The sequence below is a fragment of the Emydura macquarii genome, unplaced genomic scaffold (assembly GCF_026122565.2).
Source record: "Emydura macquarii macquarii isolate MOO-44397 ecotype Brisbane River unplaced genomic scaffold, CSIRO-AGI_Emac_v2 contig_2680, whole genome shotgun sequence".
In the NCBI taxonomy this organism is placed as follows: Eukaryota; Metazoa; Chordata; order Testudines; family Chelidae; genus Emydura; species Emydura macquarii.
The window spans coordinates 3,731,235-3,748,742 of record NW_027132817.1 but is presented as its reverse complement, the minus strand read 5'-3'; the positions used below and the strand labels follow the sequence as shown (position 1 = coordinate 3,748,742).

The following is a 17,508-nucleotide window of genomic DNA, read 5'->3' as shown; positions in this document are numbered from 1 at the left end:
CCCCCCACGGGGTGCTGCAGCCACCGGCGCTGGTGGGGGCGCAAATGCAAGTATGGGCCCCTGGGTGCTGGAGACCCATGGTACACCACTGTGGAAGATAATCTATAAAATAATGATTTCATGAGAGCTGAATCACATACTGGTACTGTACTTTTTGCTTTCTTCCTCTTTTGAAGGTTGCTCACCAGTCATATTAAATGGTTTACAAACTACATAGTACCTTCCTGTCCATAAGCTACTCAGTGCTGGAATTACATAACTGTTAGCAAATATATATTAGAAGCAAAGGTCCTAATCCTGAGAGGTGCTGGATGTCCTCAAATCTCAGTGATTCCCCACAGTTGCTGGTACTGATGGGATACGGTCTATCAGCTCTTCCCTGCTCAGCTGCAGCTTGCTATCACTTTTTCAAATATGACATACTTTTTGAACTCAGGAACCGAAAAGAACTTGAGAGGCCACATTTTAAGTATTTGTAGACTCCACTCAGTCTTTGAGGATGGATTTTTTATCAGAAGCCTGGAGCTTTTTGACATGCTGGCTAACTAGAAAACCAAAGAACCTGCAATCCAAGCAAGACTTCACAATCATTCTTAACCTCAGTATCCCATCATAGGTGTCAATAATGTGCGTAGCTTCAATTTCTGATGTCACTTTCATTCTGTAACTTCTAAGCAAAGCTGTGAGCAGCAGAGGGAGAAATTGAAGTATTCGTAATGAAAAAAAGACGGTAAAAAAAAAAAAAGGCTGGATAAAAGCATCAAAGTCCATTCCCACTCACTCTGTTTATCCCCATTTCCTGCTCTGAGGAGTAGGGAAGCAGACTCCTTTCCAGCAGCCAGGTGGTTGCAGCTGCTCATTCTTCACCATGGCTACAAGTGGTCAGCAAGGATTTACATCTTTTTAGGTATTGTAACCTTACATTTGTGTTCCCAATTAGCAATTTAAAAATGAGGAATAAAACCAAACTGAATTCTTTAAGATTTGATCCTCCAGGTTAGTTATAGATAATTTAATTGAATGGAGGGCTGTAAATGACACAATAAGTGATTAAAAATTAAAAATTTTAGTTAATATAAAATAGTTAGTTAAGCTAGCAGGCATTACAGGACAACCATACACTGCATTTATACTCACACGCTAAGGTGAAATGATGCATTTAGGGGTGATCAATCCCTAAATGAGGAGAATTGGTATAATCCGTTCTCTACCAGTTCTTTGATGGTGGATGGGAACACGTAATCTACTCTTTTTATAATCAATTATAATAGTTCCCCTAAATAAATTAACATTAAATCCATCTTTCTTACCATTATTAATTTTTTTTTTTAATTTTCTCATTGGCTATTTAACATTGAACATTATTTAGCATCCTTGTTAATATCATACCAATAACTATCAATATAAATAGCATTTTCCAAAATATTCAAATTATATCTAAAGCATTTGTAAAAACCTGTTAGGACCAAAACATGTTTACAATATGACCTGTGTTTATTCCCTAATTTATCTCCAACTTGCTTCTGAATGATCTGACATCACTTTACTTCACAATCCCACAACAGTACATAAACATTTGCATTTTTAACACACTGGGTTCCTAAAATATTTAATTCAATAAGGTTTGTCAAGCCTATTTTTAGGAAATAGATTTTTGAGCCTACTTACATTTCAACACATTTCTATATTAACATAAGCAAGCATCATCTCTATAGGCTTTAGAACACACTGTGACAGATGGCAATTTCCTGCTGTATCCTGGAAAAACCTTACTGAATTAAGTTTAAGCATTTTAGAAGCACAATGTACTAAAAATGCAAATGTTTATGTGCTATTGTGGGATTGAATGGAACTTTTTTCAGCGGATGAGTGGAATCTCTGGGAAGCATTATGAACTTCCGAAACTTTTTGGGACAATGTGTGGAAAGTGGGTTTCCTATAAAGTACTTGAGAGAAAGGAAGTGCAAATTCTCACCTCTGAAGCCAGACTTTTGAAGTCTCATCCCTGGGCAGAGAAACTGATTACTTGATCCTGGAAACAACAGGTCAAAGACCTCTGAACTGTATCCAAGATGGACTAAAGTTTTCAAGTGTGGTTGTTCTCAGCTGAGGCTCTTATGGACTTCTGACCATGTAAGAGACCCCTTTTAAAGGGTTTGAAGGACTAATCACCTACTAGAGCCCATGTTGCAGTGAGGGTGATCTCTGATAAGCTTATTATGAGCATTCATGTAGGTTCTTTTATTGTTTTAATCTTTTCTCTGTATTGCTTTTGTGTTAAAAATAAAATAGGCTTTCTTAGAAAGAGCTGTGTGGTAACCTGTAACTGTAGAGATTACATGATGTACTATCTCTGAGGAAAGAAGTGAAGCAGGTCTGCTTAGGAAAAATGTCTTTTTCTGCTGTGAATAGCACAGTGAAGCCAGGGAACTGGTCATCCTAGTCAAAAGGGAAAGAGACACAGGTCTCCACCCAAGAAAGGCAATGTCCAGGGAGCAAAAAACCAGAGAGCCTGTGTCCTTATGGACCCTAGAGGGTGAATACAGGCACAGTTGCCCTGAATTATGGCACAAGTGAGCTAGTTGCCAAAAGTAGCCCCCTAGCAGAATCTAAAGAGAGCATGCCGTTCAGAATCTCAGTACTATCAGCCATTTTCCAGCATCTGGGAACTGAGGACTGGGCGTCTCACCAGGGCACTTGCCTATGGGCTTTATTGGTGTAACGCTCTGAGTCCGTGATCCTTCATCTCTACCAATGCGATGGCTAGTAGATGTATGCCTCTGGCGAGGAGAGCTCTCTATTTCTATTTCTATTTCTTTATATGTGCAGATGCAAAACGTTTCCAGAACTTTTTTCTGCAAATCCCTTTGTGCCTGAAACATACCAAAAATCCAGATAGAACTAAACAGAAGTAAGTATTGTGTCCTGTAAAGTAGGTTTTATAAATGATAAATTATATGATATGCAACGTCAATATTTTCACTACTGCCTAATCCAGTCAGGCACTTAAGCTTGTGTTTAAGTGCCTTGCTGGATGGACTTTAGGGCTGTGGAAGCTAGAGAAATCCCAGTTGACAATGAACTCTTTTCTCTCAGTCATCTTAATCAAAATTGTCCAGGCCTAGAGAGAACTGGAGAGACATTTCCACAAAAAAAATGCATCTTAAAATGGCTTATTGTTTTTGTTTGTTTTTGCTTTCTTTTTGTTCTGGACTCACTTAATCAGTAAATCTCTATAGCCTATAACTCACTTTTCCCTGACCGGTATCTTTGTCAGTAAAAGAAACATTGAATCAAATATAATAAATATTGGCAGCTTTCAACTTGCCTTTCATCTAACTGGCAGCATATTCATAAGGCTTTTTAAGATCCTCTAGAGTGGTTTGTTTATTAAAGTCCAACTGGCCAGCAAACAGCATACTACAGTTCTGCCAGTACAACAGTTGACATCAAGCCTTCATCATGGTCCATGCAGACTATATCCCCAATGAGGGATACATATGACTTCAAAGACACTTTATAAAAAATGTCAGTCTTTAAAATTTTACCCTGTGGCTTTCTTTCTCTTTGGAAGAATTTCATGAAAGGCATATTTAATCTGTGTTATAACTTCTCAGACTTTTTAAATAGCAATATTCTCCCAAAAGCGATCAAGATTTTTAATATATTTTAGCTAGCATTACTTTGAATCCTTGAATCAAGCTTCTGTATTTTACTAGGTCACCACTCCCACTTGCCATCAGTTCTAAATCTTTTCTATATATTTCACACACAAATGCAGGCATCAAATGACCATTATCATTCTTAATCAGGAGACAAAGGCCCCATCTATGTCTTTCACTTATCCTTTGACTAGTTTAATCATAAACTTCCCTATTTCAGGTAGTCAAATTTAGTATAGGTCTATTACTGAATGGAGTATTTTATTGTGAAACTTACTACCAAATTTATCCCCAGGAAGTATAATCTCTGAGCTGGTGATAATAATCTTAAATGTAGCAAGATCAGATCTTTCTACTTGCCACCTTCTATAACTATTTAAAACTATTAATATTATCCCCAAATCATGTTGAATCACTGATCTATGAATTGACATTACAGATTCACAACTCCAATAATATTAGAAGTTGAAGGTAATAAAGCTTCTTGACCTCAACATCAAGGGTATCTATTGATGTTAACATTGTGACATTCAGTTTCTGATTAGAACGTGTTTTTGGTAAAATTAAAATATTAATATGTTGGTGCATGTCCAGTTCTGTGTTTATGGAGGAACACAGAAAAATTTTGATACATGATCCTGAGGAATGAAGTGATTTATCCCCTGCTCACTCTTATTTTCTTCCTCTTATAGAGCTACCTTGCTTCCTTAACAAGCCTGTCCAGCATTTATTGAGTTTGGAATCTGAATGTCTTTCAGGGTGTTTGTATCATCACTATTTGATATCATTATTTTTGTTGCTGCTTTCTTTTTCTTTCAAAAAAAGTTTAATTAGCTTGGCTTTTGGGTTCTTTAAGATATGTAGCAAAGACATGTCTGTATAATTTGAATTTGTTTGATTTCACAACAGTGGCTAAAACATTGTCCTTATGGTTATGTAATACTGCTATGGCTAGTAATTGAATGAAATCTGAAGGTCCTCAAATGAACCATAGACTATTTATTCAGAGAGTCTATCCAGCCTTTCCTTTTTGCTGTTTTCTAGAGAGATTTTATTACCATTAGGAGGCTAATTGGTTTTAAGGACAAACTTGTTAGGGTCATTTGCCTCTATCCTATATGACTCAGCATCAATTTTTAATTTTTTTCAGTGTGAAAGGATCAACTAATATATCCTTCTCACCACAGTAAGCATATCCAGTAACCAAGCAACCAAAAAACCAGTGTTTTTTCCTATATGTATACTTTTTGTGCAATTGGAGTGAAATCCAGGATTTTCCACAGCTCTTACAGGTGTATGGTCTTGGATGAGGATAGATTACACAAATGTGACTCTAGGACAGCAGGCTCTGTTGTGAACTTGAAAGGTCATAGATATATTTTTACTGACAAACTAAGGGCCATATCCCACCACCCGTAGTCATGTTTAACCATTAGAGCTACTTGCAGTGTAACATACTACTCTGTGTGAAAGAGGGTGGCACAATCTGTCCGTTCATCTTTTTCTTGTGAAGTTAAAGTCAAATATTGCACCTTGTGATGTGCTGTTAAGTTGTAACACTCACCCTAAGGAATGCTTTTCTTACACTGGGTCATTTGACTCTCCTGATTATCATCTAATTCTGTTTCAAATACAAAGCTATTTGGTTTGGTTTTTCAGGTTCACTGTTGTTTACTTTATAATAGATTTTATACATTCTAGGCTTATAATGTCAAGCAAATGTTACAGTTCTTGTCTTGAAACGAGAATGTTTGTAATGGCACAGGTTTTAGAACTTTTCTACCTCCATCTGAATAAGTGTGTGTTCCAAATTTCTGTACGGATACTAAAGTTGTTACATCATGCTCCTTTTTATTGTACACTGTATATCCTAATATACTTGAGAAAGCTAAGATGCGCTGATGAATGACTTATTTATAATTATTTAATTTATTAGAACATCAATTAATTCAAAATAAGTTTCTTTTGTATGAAATGAAGGATCCTGGAATTATTTGGAATCATATTTTGCATGTTTTAATAATCATCACTATGGATATGTGGAAATGTCCTTGCCCAGTATTAATTATTATTTTTAATATTGATCATGATTATATTAGTTATTTCTGACAGTGCCTCCAATTCTGCAGTTGACTCTTCATGGGCAGACCCCATGCCTCCACGGAGCACCACTGGTCAGTGAGGCAATATTGGCACATGTGACTACTTGCATAGCGTCAGTTGCAGAATCTGGGCCAGTGTACTCAGCACTGTGTAAGATACAGAGATAAAGTCAGTTTCTGATGTTAAGAAATTACAGTGTAAAAGATGGACAGAAAGTGCCAGACTTCAAAAAACCAAAGAAAATAAAATCCCACCAGAATTCAGCACACGTGTTTTCACATGGGAGCTTCTGGATGTTGAGTTCTTTTGAAAATCTACCTCTAAGAAGATAGGAAAGAATAACTTGGAGGGTTTTATATATTTTAATATATTATAATAATTATGAATTCTCTGCTTTTGTGTAAATGATATATAGTTACCTCACTAATAGTTGCCTGTAGGTGCTTACTAGTTTTTTAATCAGCTTTCAATTTCAGTCTACAGTGAAATCTTCTTGTATATCATATCTTTAAGAGATATCTGGTAAATTTTAATCTGTGTTTTATTGGATGCTGTGATCTTTCATTTCTGATGGCATTGCACCAGAATTATCTGAGCCTTTTGTCTACTCCTGATTGGATTACCGTGATGTACTCTATATGGAGGCACACTTGGAGATTACTACTGAGAAACTGCATCTAGTGTAGAATACAATGGAACATCTGCTTGCGGTGGTCTATTTGCTGAGAGCACACAACACCTTAGCTTCATGGCCTGCACTGGTTTCCAGCTCATTTTGGGGTATAACTGAAGGTGTTGATTTTCACTTATCAAGCTTCAATGGCTTGGGACTTTGCTGCATGAGAAATTACTTCTATCTTCAGATTTTACTGTGGCAGTTGAAATCTGTGGAGGTGCTCAAGCTAGTAGCCCAGTGATTTAAAGCGGAGGAGGTTGTGGGCAATGTGTTTTCAGTCATTGGCCCTTTACTCTGGATCTTATTCCACAGGTCCGATCCCAGATCTATCAACGTACTGGATATCCGGAAAGGCCAACCCATGTATTAAGGCTTTTTGCTGAGGGAGTAGTGGCAGTTGCTTGGTGGTTGTTGGTTTTTTGGTTTTTTGCTTCTCTTTAGGAGAACAGCGTTAGATTCTTCTGTAGGCTTTGAGTCAATTTGTAAACAATTATTGGTTTTAATTCCTGTACATGTGCTAAGAATATATATTGATTCAAGCACTTTACTGATCTTTATACATATACATTTATGTAGTTCTCCACCCAATACTGTACCCTTGTTCCGAAATATGGTGGAGTCTATTGCACTGGCTCCTTTCCCTAAGCATTTGTGTCATCCATCTTAGGACCAGTGGGCCCAGGGTTTGCTGGGTTTCTTGGCTTGATATCAAGTCTCAGCCATTAACATGAATTTTTTTAAGATGTTGACACTCAGGTTTTTCTGTGTGGTGCCTTCACCAGGCAGATGGATAAATAAATTAATAAACACACCCCTATAAACTCTGGGATAATTTCAGTTACAGTAGTCTATAAAGTCAAGGATCAAATGGCTACATGAAGAAACAACCATTTAATTAGAAAAGAGAGAGAGTAAAAGTGAAAGAGGAGGATTTAGTCAGATATGAGGAGTAAAACAAAAATCTGTTCTCATTGAGTATAAGGTATAGGAAAATTCATTATCAACCGTACAACAATATTCAGACATTCCCTACCCTAAGCAATCTTAATCCTTCTATATGCAATAGTAAGACTGTCCAGAAGAAAAGTGGGTGAAATGCCAAAGTATACTTACATGTATTGGGCAGTCTGTGTACACTGCATACTGCACTGGGAGTTATTTAGATATTGTAGCCTACATATAGGTAAAGGCCAGAATGTCATTTGCATTGATTATGGTATTGACATACCTCCTTCAAATGTGTGTGACATTTTGCCTGTCTGGGAATACTGTTTAATTTTTAATCTCTCGGGCCAGGTCTTTTCTCATGTTGGAACCCACTCATGCATGAAGAGTGTAGTTTAAATAGCATTAGCTTTTTCAGTGTCATCTTCCTTTTTGGAGTTAAGTAGGTCCTGAAGTTAATCCAGAGGTCTTCAATCTGTGGGGCACACCTCCCTAGGGGGGTGTGGAGGAATGTTGGGAGGGGGCGCAGCAGGGCCTGGGCCTTGGGAGTGAGGAGGGAATGCCCGTTCTGTCCCAAGCTCTTCTCCAGTCCCTCCCTCCAACCATGGCTCGGTTCCTGTCCCTGACCCATAACCCTGGCTGCCAGCTGCAGTTCCCTGGCTTGAACCCCGGCCCTGTTCCCAGCCTTGGCAGCCAGCCACAGCCTCAGTGCCTGGCTGCAGCCTTGGCCCCTGGTGCCTGGCCATGGCCCCTGGTGCCTGGCCCCTGGCCACCATGGCCCAGCTGCGGCTGCAGCCTTAGCCCCCAGGCTTGGCCCTCAGTTTCTGGCTGCTGTTCCTGACTCAGCCCCCAGTTGCTGCAATCCCATTCCCAGCTGCAGCCTCCGGCCTCCAGCCATGGTCCTGCTCTTAGCCCCAGTGGTGGGTGGGTGACCTAAAAAGTTTGGGGACCACTGAGTTACTCAAACTCTTGTCCTCTCCCCTGGCCCCTTGTATAAGGCCTATCAGGTAAGATTGGTAGTCAGACTTCTAATTCAGATGTATTCTTCTGGTCACAGAGTTTCATCTCCTTTCCTGCTCTCCTCTTTGCTCAGACTCACAGTCAGGTGCTGTCTCTCTCTTGTGATTCCAGCTTGTAGCAGGATATGTGGGTTGGTGGATCCAGCCATTGGCTGGTTACCTTGGGCTTGTGGCTGGTTGGCCTAGTCAAATAACTCCTTCTAGCACCCACTGGCTGTCCAGATTTGATACTTCAGGTTAGTCCATCATTTGGGTTCCTATATTGGTCCTTTTTTCTTTCTCAATAGGTTCCATGCCCAGGGATTCCAGGCAACCCGTCTACTTTCATTTGCCCAATTGCTGCTATTCGAGCTGTTTAGTATTTGCTTTCAAGCCACAGAATTATTGGAAGCTACATTTACAATTTAAACTGTAAAGCCTTTGGGGCAGAAAATCTACCTTTATCCACCATGCACACTCATGGTGCTATTATGTAATAAATGACAAGGATGACAATAGTAATATAATGTCATTAATAAAATAAAATCTTCAATCATCTCTCAAAAAATATTACACAGAAGTACTTACAACCAATATCACACATTCACTCTCTTCTAATTTAAATACTTCATCCAAGCACTTCCATCCACCTAGAAATTATTTATGTAGAGCACTGAGCATAAGCCTCCTAACACTAGATACACATTGCTATTTGTATTCCTAGGTACATGCAAGAGCTAGGTGATATCATTCACAGATGAATTGAAAATCTCTACCAATTTGAAGTACACCATTCTTGAAAATAGTCTCATTACGCATGAACAAATTGTGGGGGGTTTTTTAATGAAGAAATGCCAACACTTGCAATGCCATATAAGAAACTGAAAAGCTGGCTCCTCAGGAAGAAGCTAGGTAAGTTCTTGCACAATTCCTTTAAGTGGGAAACAAATGGTGACAGCTTAGGGAGTTGTTTGTAGATTCCATTTTATGGTAGGTTGGACAGACTGACAAGAAGAACATTATTTTTTGATGAGTTTTGACATGACTCTAAGTATAGCAAGGGGTTGTTTTTACTGTGGGATGCCTAATTTTAATGGAAAAAACTATATTCATGACACAAGTTTTGTAATAGATGTCAAGTACAGTGAAGTGAACTATAATTAACATCATTTTATTGGCACTGTAAAAGTAAAGCAGATAGTTTATAAAGAGCAAGAGCCACTTTCTCTTTCTGTTGTGTTTTTTTTTTTTCACATTGCAATAGATCATTCACATAAAGGGGAAAGATGATTTCCCCTCCTCCCCCATGAAATTCATAGGGGAAACTAGGGCATTGTAGAATATTATATCTCCATGCTTTGTTCATTTTTATATATATATATATACAATTTCTCCATGGGAGAAAACATGTCCTCTAAAAATGTAAGGGATTTCTCTAACCCGGCAACTTTTCTTTGGTTTTGACCTTACCCCTGGGTCTGTGACTGTGATGCGTGCTCTCTTCCAATTAAGAGAGATATGATGAATGTGTATTATATAGAAGGAGAGTGTAAGAGAACTATATGTGTTACTGATGAAAGGCAAGAATGAAGTGTGCTTGAGGATTGACAGGTTTTGTAGGAGGTAATTGAATAGCTATCTGTCTTCCGCCTTTAATTCAGTTAGCTTGGTGGAAAATGTGTGAAGTTTTCTTCAAAAGCTGCTTTCTTTCCTTTTTTTCTCCCTTTCTCATAGGATCAGTGTTGGTGAAAACTTTCCACTGGATTTCTCATTTTTCTTCTAGTTGGATCAATGCTGATGGTCATTGACCTACCCTCTTAACTCTTCTCAAATCCTACATTGTCTCTGGCCTTCAGCAAAAACAAAATGTCTAATAGTTGTATTGATAACAAATAAAAATACTGTTGTAAAAACTAAAGTTGTTGAGTGTATTTTCATAATGTATGTTGCACTGAGGGTGGGTTTTCTGTTGTTGATGGGGTTAAATAGTGAATGTACATTATGGAGGGATGTTTTATTTTTTTGAAAAAGTGAGTGAGCATATAAATTTGTGCTGCTCACTTCCCCCATATTTATATTATATCTTAGTTTCATCATGAATGTATTACATCTACTCTGAGCACTGGCATATCTTCCCCTTCCTTATTCTAATTCCAGAACTCTTCAGAAATTTTAGTAGCCCTCCAATGTCAAGCAGTTGCTTGTAAATGGTCTGATCCAAAGCCAATTGAAAGCAATGGGACTCTTTACACTGACTTCAGTGGTCTTTGGACCATGTCTTAAGGGCCTATGTATCACGTAAATCTTACTTACGCCCTTAAATGGTGCATATGCTTTATGGTGGCCTTCTGCTCATATTTCACCATAAGGGAAGGAGGTTTCTCAGCCAGCCCTGAGATCTAGTATCAGGGACTTGCCTGCCATGAGGAGGACAAAAAGTGAGTTCAGGACACAAACCTAATCACTGAAACAGCAGCATGATCAGCCTGTTAGTGATGGGACAGAGTGTAAGTGCATCTTTTTCATGAGCTCTGTGACTGGTCCAAGGAGCAGCCCAATAAGCACAAGTGGGATCTGACTCCTGTTAATGGATGGGTCATGATGTAGGCCCTTTGAAGGTGTGGTGGTTTAAAAAGGATTGTGGAATTCTAAGAGTTGTTATGATAAACCCCTAAAATTCTTTTTCAAGTAACTGTTCAAGTTTGCACATTACTGAAATACAGTGTACAGAGAGAGTCATTTCTATAACATGGTGTATATGGCTCTCTGTGGAACAACCATATACTGTAAACCAAAATACGGCAAGATTCCCTAAATACTTGCACAATGGAAAGACAAAAGCCATGGCTATAAAAGTTAATTTTTTAAAAAAAACTTATACTTTACATTCTTTACTTTTTATAGACCTGAGGTTGAAATCCAAGCCCCATTGAAGTGAATGGGAGTTTTGCCATTGGCTTCAGTGGAACCAGGATTTCACTCTCATGCCCATCAGTGCAACAGAGAAAAGATACATTATAAGTGGTCAAAGAAATAGGTAATTTTTGTTAATTACATTGTGTTCTGAAGGTCCTAATGTTGACAAGAATTTTTCAACTATGTCCATGTGGCAGGAACTTGCTCCACTTTCCTTTGAGAATATTGCACAGTCTAATAGTTCTCCTGCCAGGAAGCAACTCCAGGTTTGCAGTCTAAATATTCCCTTTCTTAAATTTATCCCATTCCTCCTATTTGTGATTCTGTGGACCATTCTGAATAACTCCTCCTTCTTCTTGATGGTGAGTCATCTTAATCAACTTCCAAACAAGCTATATGTTTTTGCCCTTTCAGTCCTTCCAGGCCCTACTTTTTTTCTTTTCTCTTTTCCTAATCCGTTCCTGAGTTGGTCCGTCTTTCCAGTAATGAAAATCCCCAAACTGAACATTCCTGGTATGGCTACATTAGAACTGTGTATGAGAGAATTTATTTACCAACCTATTCTAGAATGCACTGGCTATTTTTGCTACCATACTTTCTGTGTAATACTGTCCACTGTCACTCATTCTATTTCAGCCATGCTACTTTCCAGATTTCTCCCTCACATTGAATATTGTGTGTCAATTTGTTTTCCCCAGGTACATTAGGCTGCATTTTTTCAAATTGGAACTCATTTTATTTCTTTTAGTGTTGATTAAATTAATCTCTGAGTCAATTTCCATTATTTCTTGTCTTGAGTAATATTTGCATCTCTCTTTCAAATTTAGTGCAATCTGAAACATTAAATTACTCACAGTTTACTCTCTATTTTAGATCCATTCTATGCCTGTTTTTCATATGTGCCCATCACAGTGATATTTAAGTGCTGATCATTAATGAAGGTTTTAAGTAAGGTTGGACCTAGAGTAGTCAATGTTAAAAGATCAACATTTATCCACAGATACTGAAGATGGAGTCTTCATTGGAAGACTAAAAATCAATGGAGATTTTTAAGAGCAGGTTCGACAAACACCCATCAGGGATGGTCTAGTTAATGCTTGGTCCTGCCATAAGTGCAGTGGACTGGACTAGATGACCTCTTGAGGCCCCTTCCAGTCCTATGATTCTATGATTCTATGGCGGTATCTTAGGCACACTTCTGTCCTGCTTACAGATTAATTGCATATACGTTGCTTATTATTGTTCCCCTTCCACTCATTTATGCTTGTCTGCCTCTGTTTTATGATTTCAAGCTCTTCAGCATCAGTGACTGCCCCTTCTGGAATGTTTGTTTGGAAAGCTCCTATAATATCATGGGCGCTACACTTAATAATTATTAATAATGATAATGCTCTAAATATTGAATTTATAATCATGCCGTCTGGTAACACTAAGCTTCGGGATACTATACTAGACTCATCCCCTCAAAGTGATGCATTGCTGTTTATCTTTAACCTTTGCTTACAGTGTTACAACCTGTTGTCAATGTATGTGACACTGTTCATAACGAAGCCAATTTGAATAAATTTTGAGGGCAATTTTCTGAGACTGTCAAGTGCTTTTAAGTATCATTATTCTCTTGTATACTGAACTATGCCACCTAACAGCCTTGCTCTTAGTTTATGCTAGAAATTATGTAGTGTAACAGTTGGTCCTGTCCCTTGATTTAATTTTACAAATCAATTAAATATTATTGGTCCTGAAATGCTAACTGCAGTACAACTATAAATAGTCCATTAACTCCAATTTTTCATGAGATCTAAATTAAAAAGCCAACAGGAATTTTATTATGGCATGATCAGCTGATTGAAACTGTTATAACAGTAGCGGCTTTTTAAAAAAATACACACAAACGCATGTGCGTGCGCGCGCCCACACACACACACACACACACACACACACACAAAAGTGATCTCATTTGGAAAAGTGACCTGAAGTTTATTTTTGACCTCCATGAAAAACATGGAAAATGTCAGTAGAGTAATGACAAGATGATTCTTCCATTCTTGAATTCTTTCATTCTAAGCTAAATAATTGTAAACTGAATTTTACTGACTGGCAGATCCCATTTACAGAGGTCCATCAAGCATGGCTGAAGTGCTTCTTTTCTCAAATTTGGTAGACTAAATGGAATCTTTGGTAGTGTTTTTAAAGGTGGGATTTTCAAAAACATTGAACATTGTCCTATTTTTGCCCCCCATTAAAATCAGTATGAGTTCTACCATCAACATCGGTGGGAGCAGAATTAAAACGATCATGAGTGCTTTTGAAACTCCCTCCTTAAATACCACTCTTTGTATGAAATACTGGTTTCACTGGAGTTAATGGTGCAGCTCCCATTGATTTAAGTAAGACCAGACACAGCTCAAATTTTACAACAGAACAGGATTTTTGTCCAAGTACATCATATTTTTTATAAACAGTGGAAAAAGTCATGTGAAGCAGAATTTCTGAGGATGACGAATGATTGATTGCTTTCTTTTTGTTAAATTTTTCAGAAATTGAAAAATTTCAGGGTTCTGATGAGAAAAAAGAAGATGAAGAAAAGAAATACCTTGATGTCATCAGCAACAAAAACATAAAGCTGTCAGAAAGAGTACTGATTCCTGTCAAGCAGTATCCCAAGGTACTGTAGCTATAACTTAAAATACTGTTAGTGATTTTTCCACTTCTCTGCTGTGAAACACTATCACATGCTTAACTATTTTGTTTTTTTACTTTAAAAACAATATGCAGGGCTTCAGGATATTTAAAAGTCAGGATGACAATTTCATTCCTGGATTTTCCTGGAATTAAATAGTCTGATCCAATTTCTAATTTGTGTCCTTATTCAAAAGCCATTAAAGTCAAGGAAAGTCTTTCCATTGACTTCAATGGGCTTAGGATCAGGTCCTTAGTCTGGCAAAAGGTTAATTGATTTGCCATAAGATTTTTTCCTTAATAAACACTGCAGGAATTGTCGTTGTATAAACTTAAAGACCAAACTGAGAACAGAATATTATTGCACAGCAATAACTTAAAGGCAAGCCCAATAATTGTGAAAAGTTAGCTCAAGTGTGCTGCAGTTTCTTCATTTGTTAGACTAATTTAAAGGAACCGTAGTTGGATAACTACAAGCAGTGACTTTAACAATATACATGCCTCCCTGCAAAATTAACTCCGCTTTGGCCACAGCCTCTTCTCATTTAGAAGTTTGATTTTTTCCCCATTATATGTCATGAGAAATGAACATTTATGTCATGAAAGACCCCACAATTGTCATATGTTAGCCATAAGTGTAGGTTCTTAATCTGAAAATGCCTTTCCTCAGCTCTATATAATAAAGAGCCAAGACGTTGTATTTTTACATAAAATAAAAAATGTGTTTTTCTTTGTAAAGCCTTGTATTTTACATAAACAGTTGTTGTAACAGTATTCAACTTGAAATGGTAAACATCTCAATTTATCTCTAAAGCATTTTTTTTTGCTTGCTGATTTATTATCACATGGTATTTGGTTCACCATTATCCTTGATTACAGTCTCAGTTTTTTAGTTTTATACTTTCATCAGTAATAGCAATAAATTACAATGGGTAAAAAGCTTATCAACCAAAATGAAAGGTGTAAAAAATTGAGATTCAATGATTCAAGATGACATTTATCTCCTGAATAGTGAATATAAAACTGAGATAATGTAATCATCCAAATGGTAAAGACCTTAGAAATGCACACAGTGATATAAAGAATTACTTTCTTTCTTCATAGCCTGAGGTACTTTGCCTAGATTTGTAACATTTTGTATAAATGCTGTAGGTGACCTGAAATTCTTAATAAGAATATAATAATACTGTATCCTTATAAAAGCTATTTGCTGATATTCTAAGTATTCAGAATACTGTTTAATGAGGATAGAAGAATGAAAGACAAACTATTTAATAGATAAATGCAATAATCTATTCAAATACAGTACCTGTGTATGATTAAATTAACCTTCATTTGCTTTAATTAGCTTGTTACATTAATGAGAAATGTAAGTTATAAAACATTTCTGGATGCTTTGAGCAGTCAAACAAATTATCAGTACTGTAAGTAAGGAATCTCTTTTTCACTGATATAAAATAGACTCTCAGAAAATTTCTGTTAATGATTTCATAGCAACATTCTGTTTTCAGAATGTATAGTTCTCAAATCTTCACATATTTTGCTTCTCTCTGTTATCTTCTTCCTAGGAACATAGGATTTGCCATTTTGGATCAGACTATCAGTCAGTTTGATCCAATGCCCTTTCTTTAGTGGTAACCATCATAAGTTACATTTGAGGAAAGTGAAAATCCTCCAAATGGTTGTTAGCCAGTTCTATAGTGCTGTACATGGGGAGTGGAGGATATTTCTCCTGACCTCCAGATGAGAGATCAGTCTACAAATTGAAATATTACAATTGATTACTTAGCAAGAATTTGGAATGCAATCCACAGCAGAAGCCAGGAAGTTTTAAGATTTGGGAAGAATAAAGGATGCAGAAAATAGGCCAGATACGTAAGAAGAATGTATTAATGAGTTATCATCAAGCCAGAGCTGTACTGCTTAGACAGTATGTTAACTTGTAAGAGATTTCCACACAACATTATTCTAGAAAAAATGTATAAATTGGGCAATAAGGGCATAGTATCATGCATTTATCAGACCATGGCAATAGTTGCCCTTGATTAGAATGAGACCCACGTTTATGGGAAGATGGGAAAAGGATATGCCATAGAAAAATGTTAAGTCAAATGGTGTATTATTTGGTCTGATAGACCTGCTTCTTCTATTTGCTGTATTACAAAAGAAAATTATTTTATGATCAGCAATCACTGATAAACTTTAAAAAAATTAAAATTCCGAATGAGCACTGTTGGAGCGGATGTGGAGAGAAGGGGGTGGGAGTAACTACACACATCTGCTGAGTGTGCCCAGGAGCACAAAACTTTGGGTCAAAACATCTGACCAGATTGGGGGAAGAAAATACATTGCATGTTGCTTAAAGACTCTCCAGTAATTTAATTAGGGCTGCCAATCAACAAATCAGCTTTTTGGATGCAATTCACCCCTGTCAAGGTGTCTGCACCAGTGAAGCCTTACTTTATACTGCATATGGGAACATAAAGTTCTACAATGCAGCTCTAGATCCACGGGTTGAGCATCACTACCCCAGGGTACGACAGGGATAGAACAGCTAATATCAGCTTCAGAAGCAGATGGTTAGTCCTCAGCAAAATTAATCTGAACACACAAAAGGTGTGTTCTAGTATCTAAAAAGTTCTTCAACCTGCAAAATGAGTGTTATAAAATTGTCTACAATTCACATGTGTACCATTTGATTCCTGAAATTGCTGGTTGGAGACAGAAGAAAAAACATCAGAGATCATTAGTAACGACTATCTAATATTATTGTGTCAGATAAAGGCACAAATCGATTTTCCTTTAAGCCATGAAGGATCCTTGATCCTAAAGTTTCCAATTTAGACAAATCAACTGAAATACTAAGATGATAGTACTGGGTTTTCAACTTGCAAATCTGTTTAGCTCCTCAACTTAATAAATGTGTCAAAATGAAAGATGTTTGTTTACAAAGATTTTATATCATATTTCAAGTAACGTCACATTCCGGAAAGATTTAACTCTGGGTCATTCAAAAAAGAAGATGTCAAAATGATGAAAAAAAAGTGATGACGAAAATTAGAAGTGATGTGTAAGGTCGTCTCTTGCACTCACTTAAAGATCTGATATGTAAGGGAGTTTAATTTACTGTAAGGATTTGAAACCAAAATAACTAAATTGGTTGTAATTCAGAACATTAGTTATTTTGGTGCAAAGCTTTGTGTTGATGCTCCCATTTCAGAACAAAAATAATTAATTTACAGCACACTGAAATAGAAAACTTTTTTTCTCAAATTAGGGTATCAATGGACAAACTTTCACCAAAATAACTAAAAGTGTGAATTATAACCAATTTGGTTATTTCAGATCAGGTTACTGTGTAAACAAACCCAGCAAACAGTTGTGAGAAGGTGTAAGTTAAAACAGGAAATAATCTACATTAGCTTATATGTTCTTATGCTCTCCTGTTAACTCCTTTTTCTTCTCCACACTTTACTTCTAGCCCTTAGGTATGGGAGTTAGGATAACTCACAACTCCCTTAGTTTTTAG

General features: G+C 37.1%; 1 protein-coding gene across 2 annotated transcripts in view; it reads left to right on the top strand.

Annotated features, from left to right (window-relative positions):
• KHDRBS2 (KH RNA binding domain containing, signal transduction associated 2) overlaps nucleotides 1-17,508 on the top strand; it is a 542,753-nt gene that overhangs the window by 110,569 nt on the left and 414,676 nt on the right. For both annotated transcript variants that reach the window (XM_067565543.1, XM_067565544.1), the window contains exon 2: nucleotides 13,838-13,965. In XM_067565543.1, coding sequence (XP_067421644.1) covers nucleotides 13,838-13,965 — 128 coding nt within the window. The remainder of the gene's footprint in view (nucleotides 1-13,837; nucleotides 13,966-17,508) is intronic.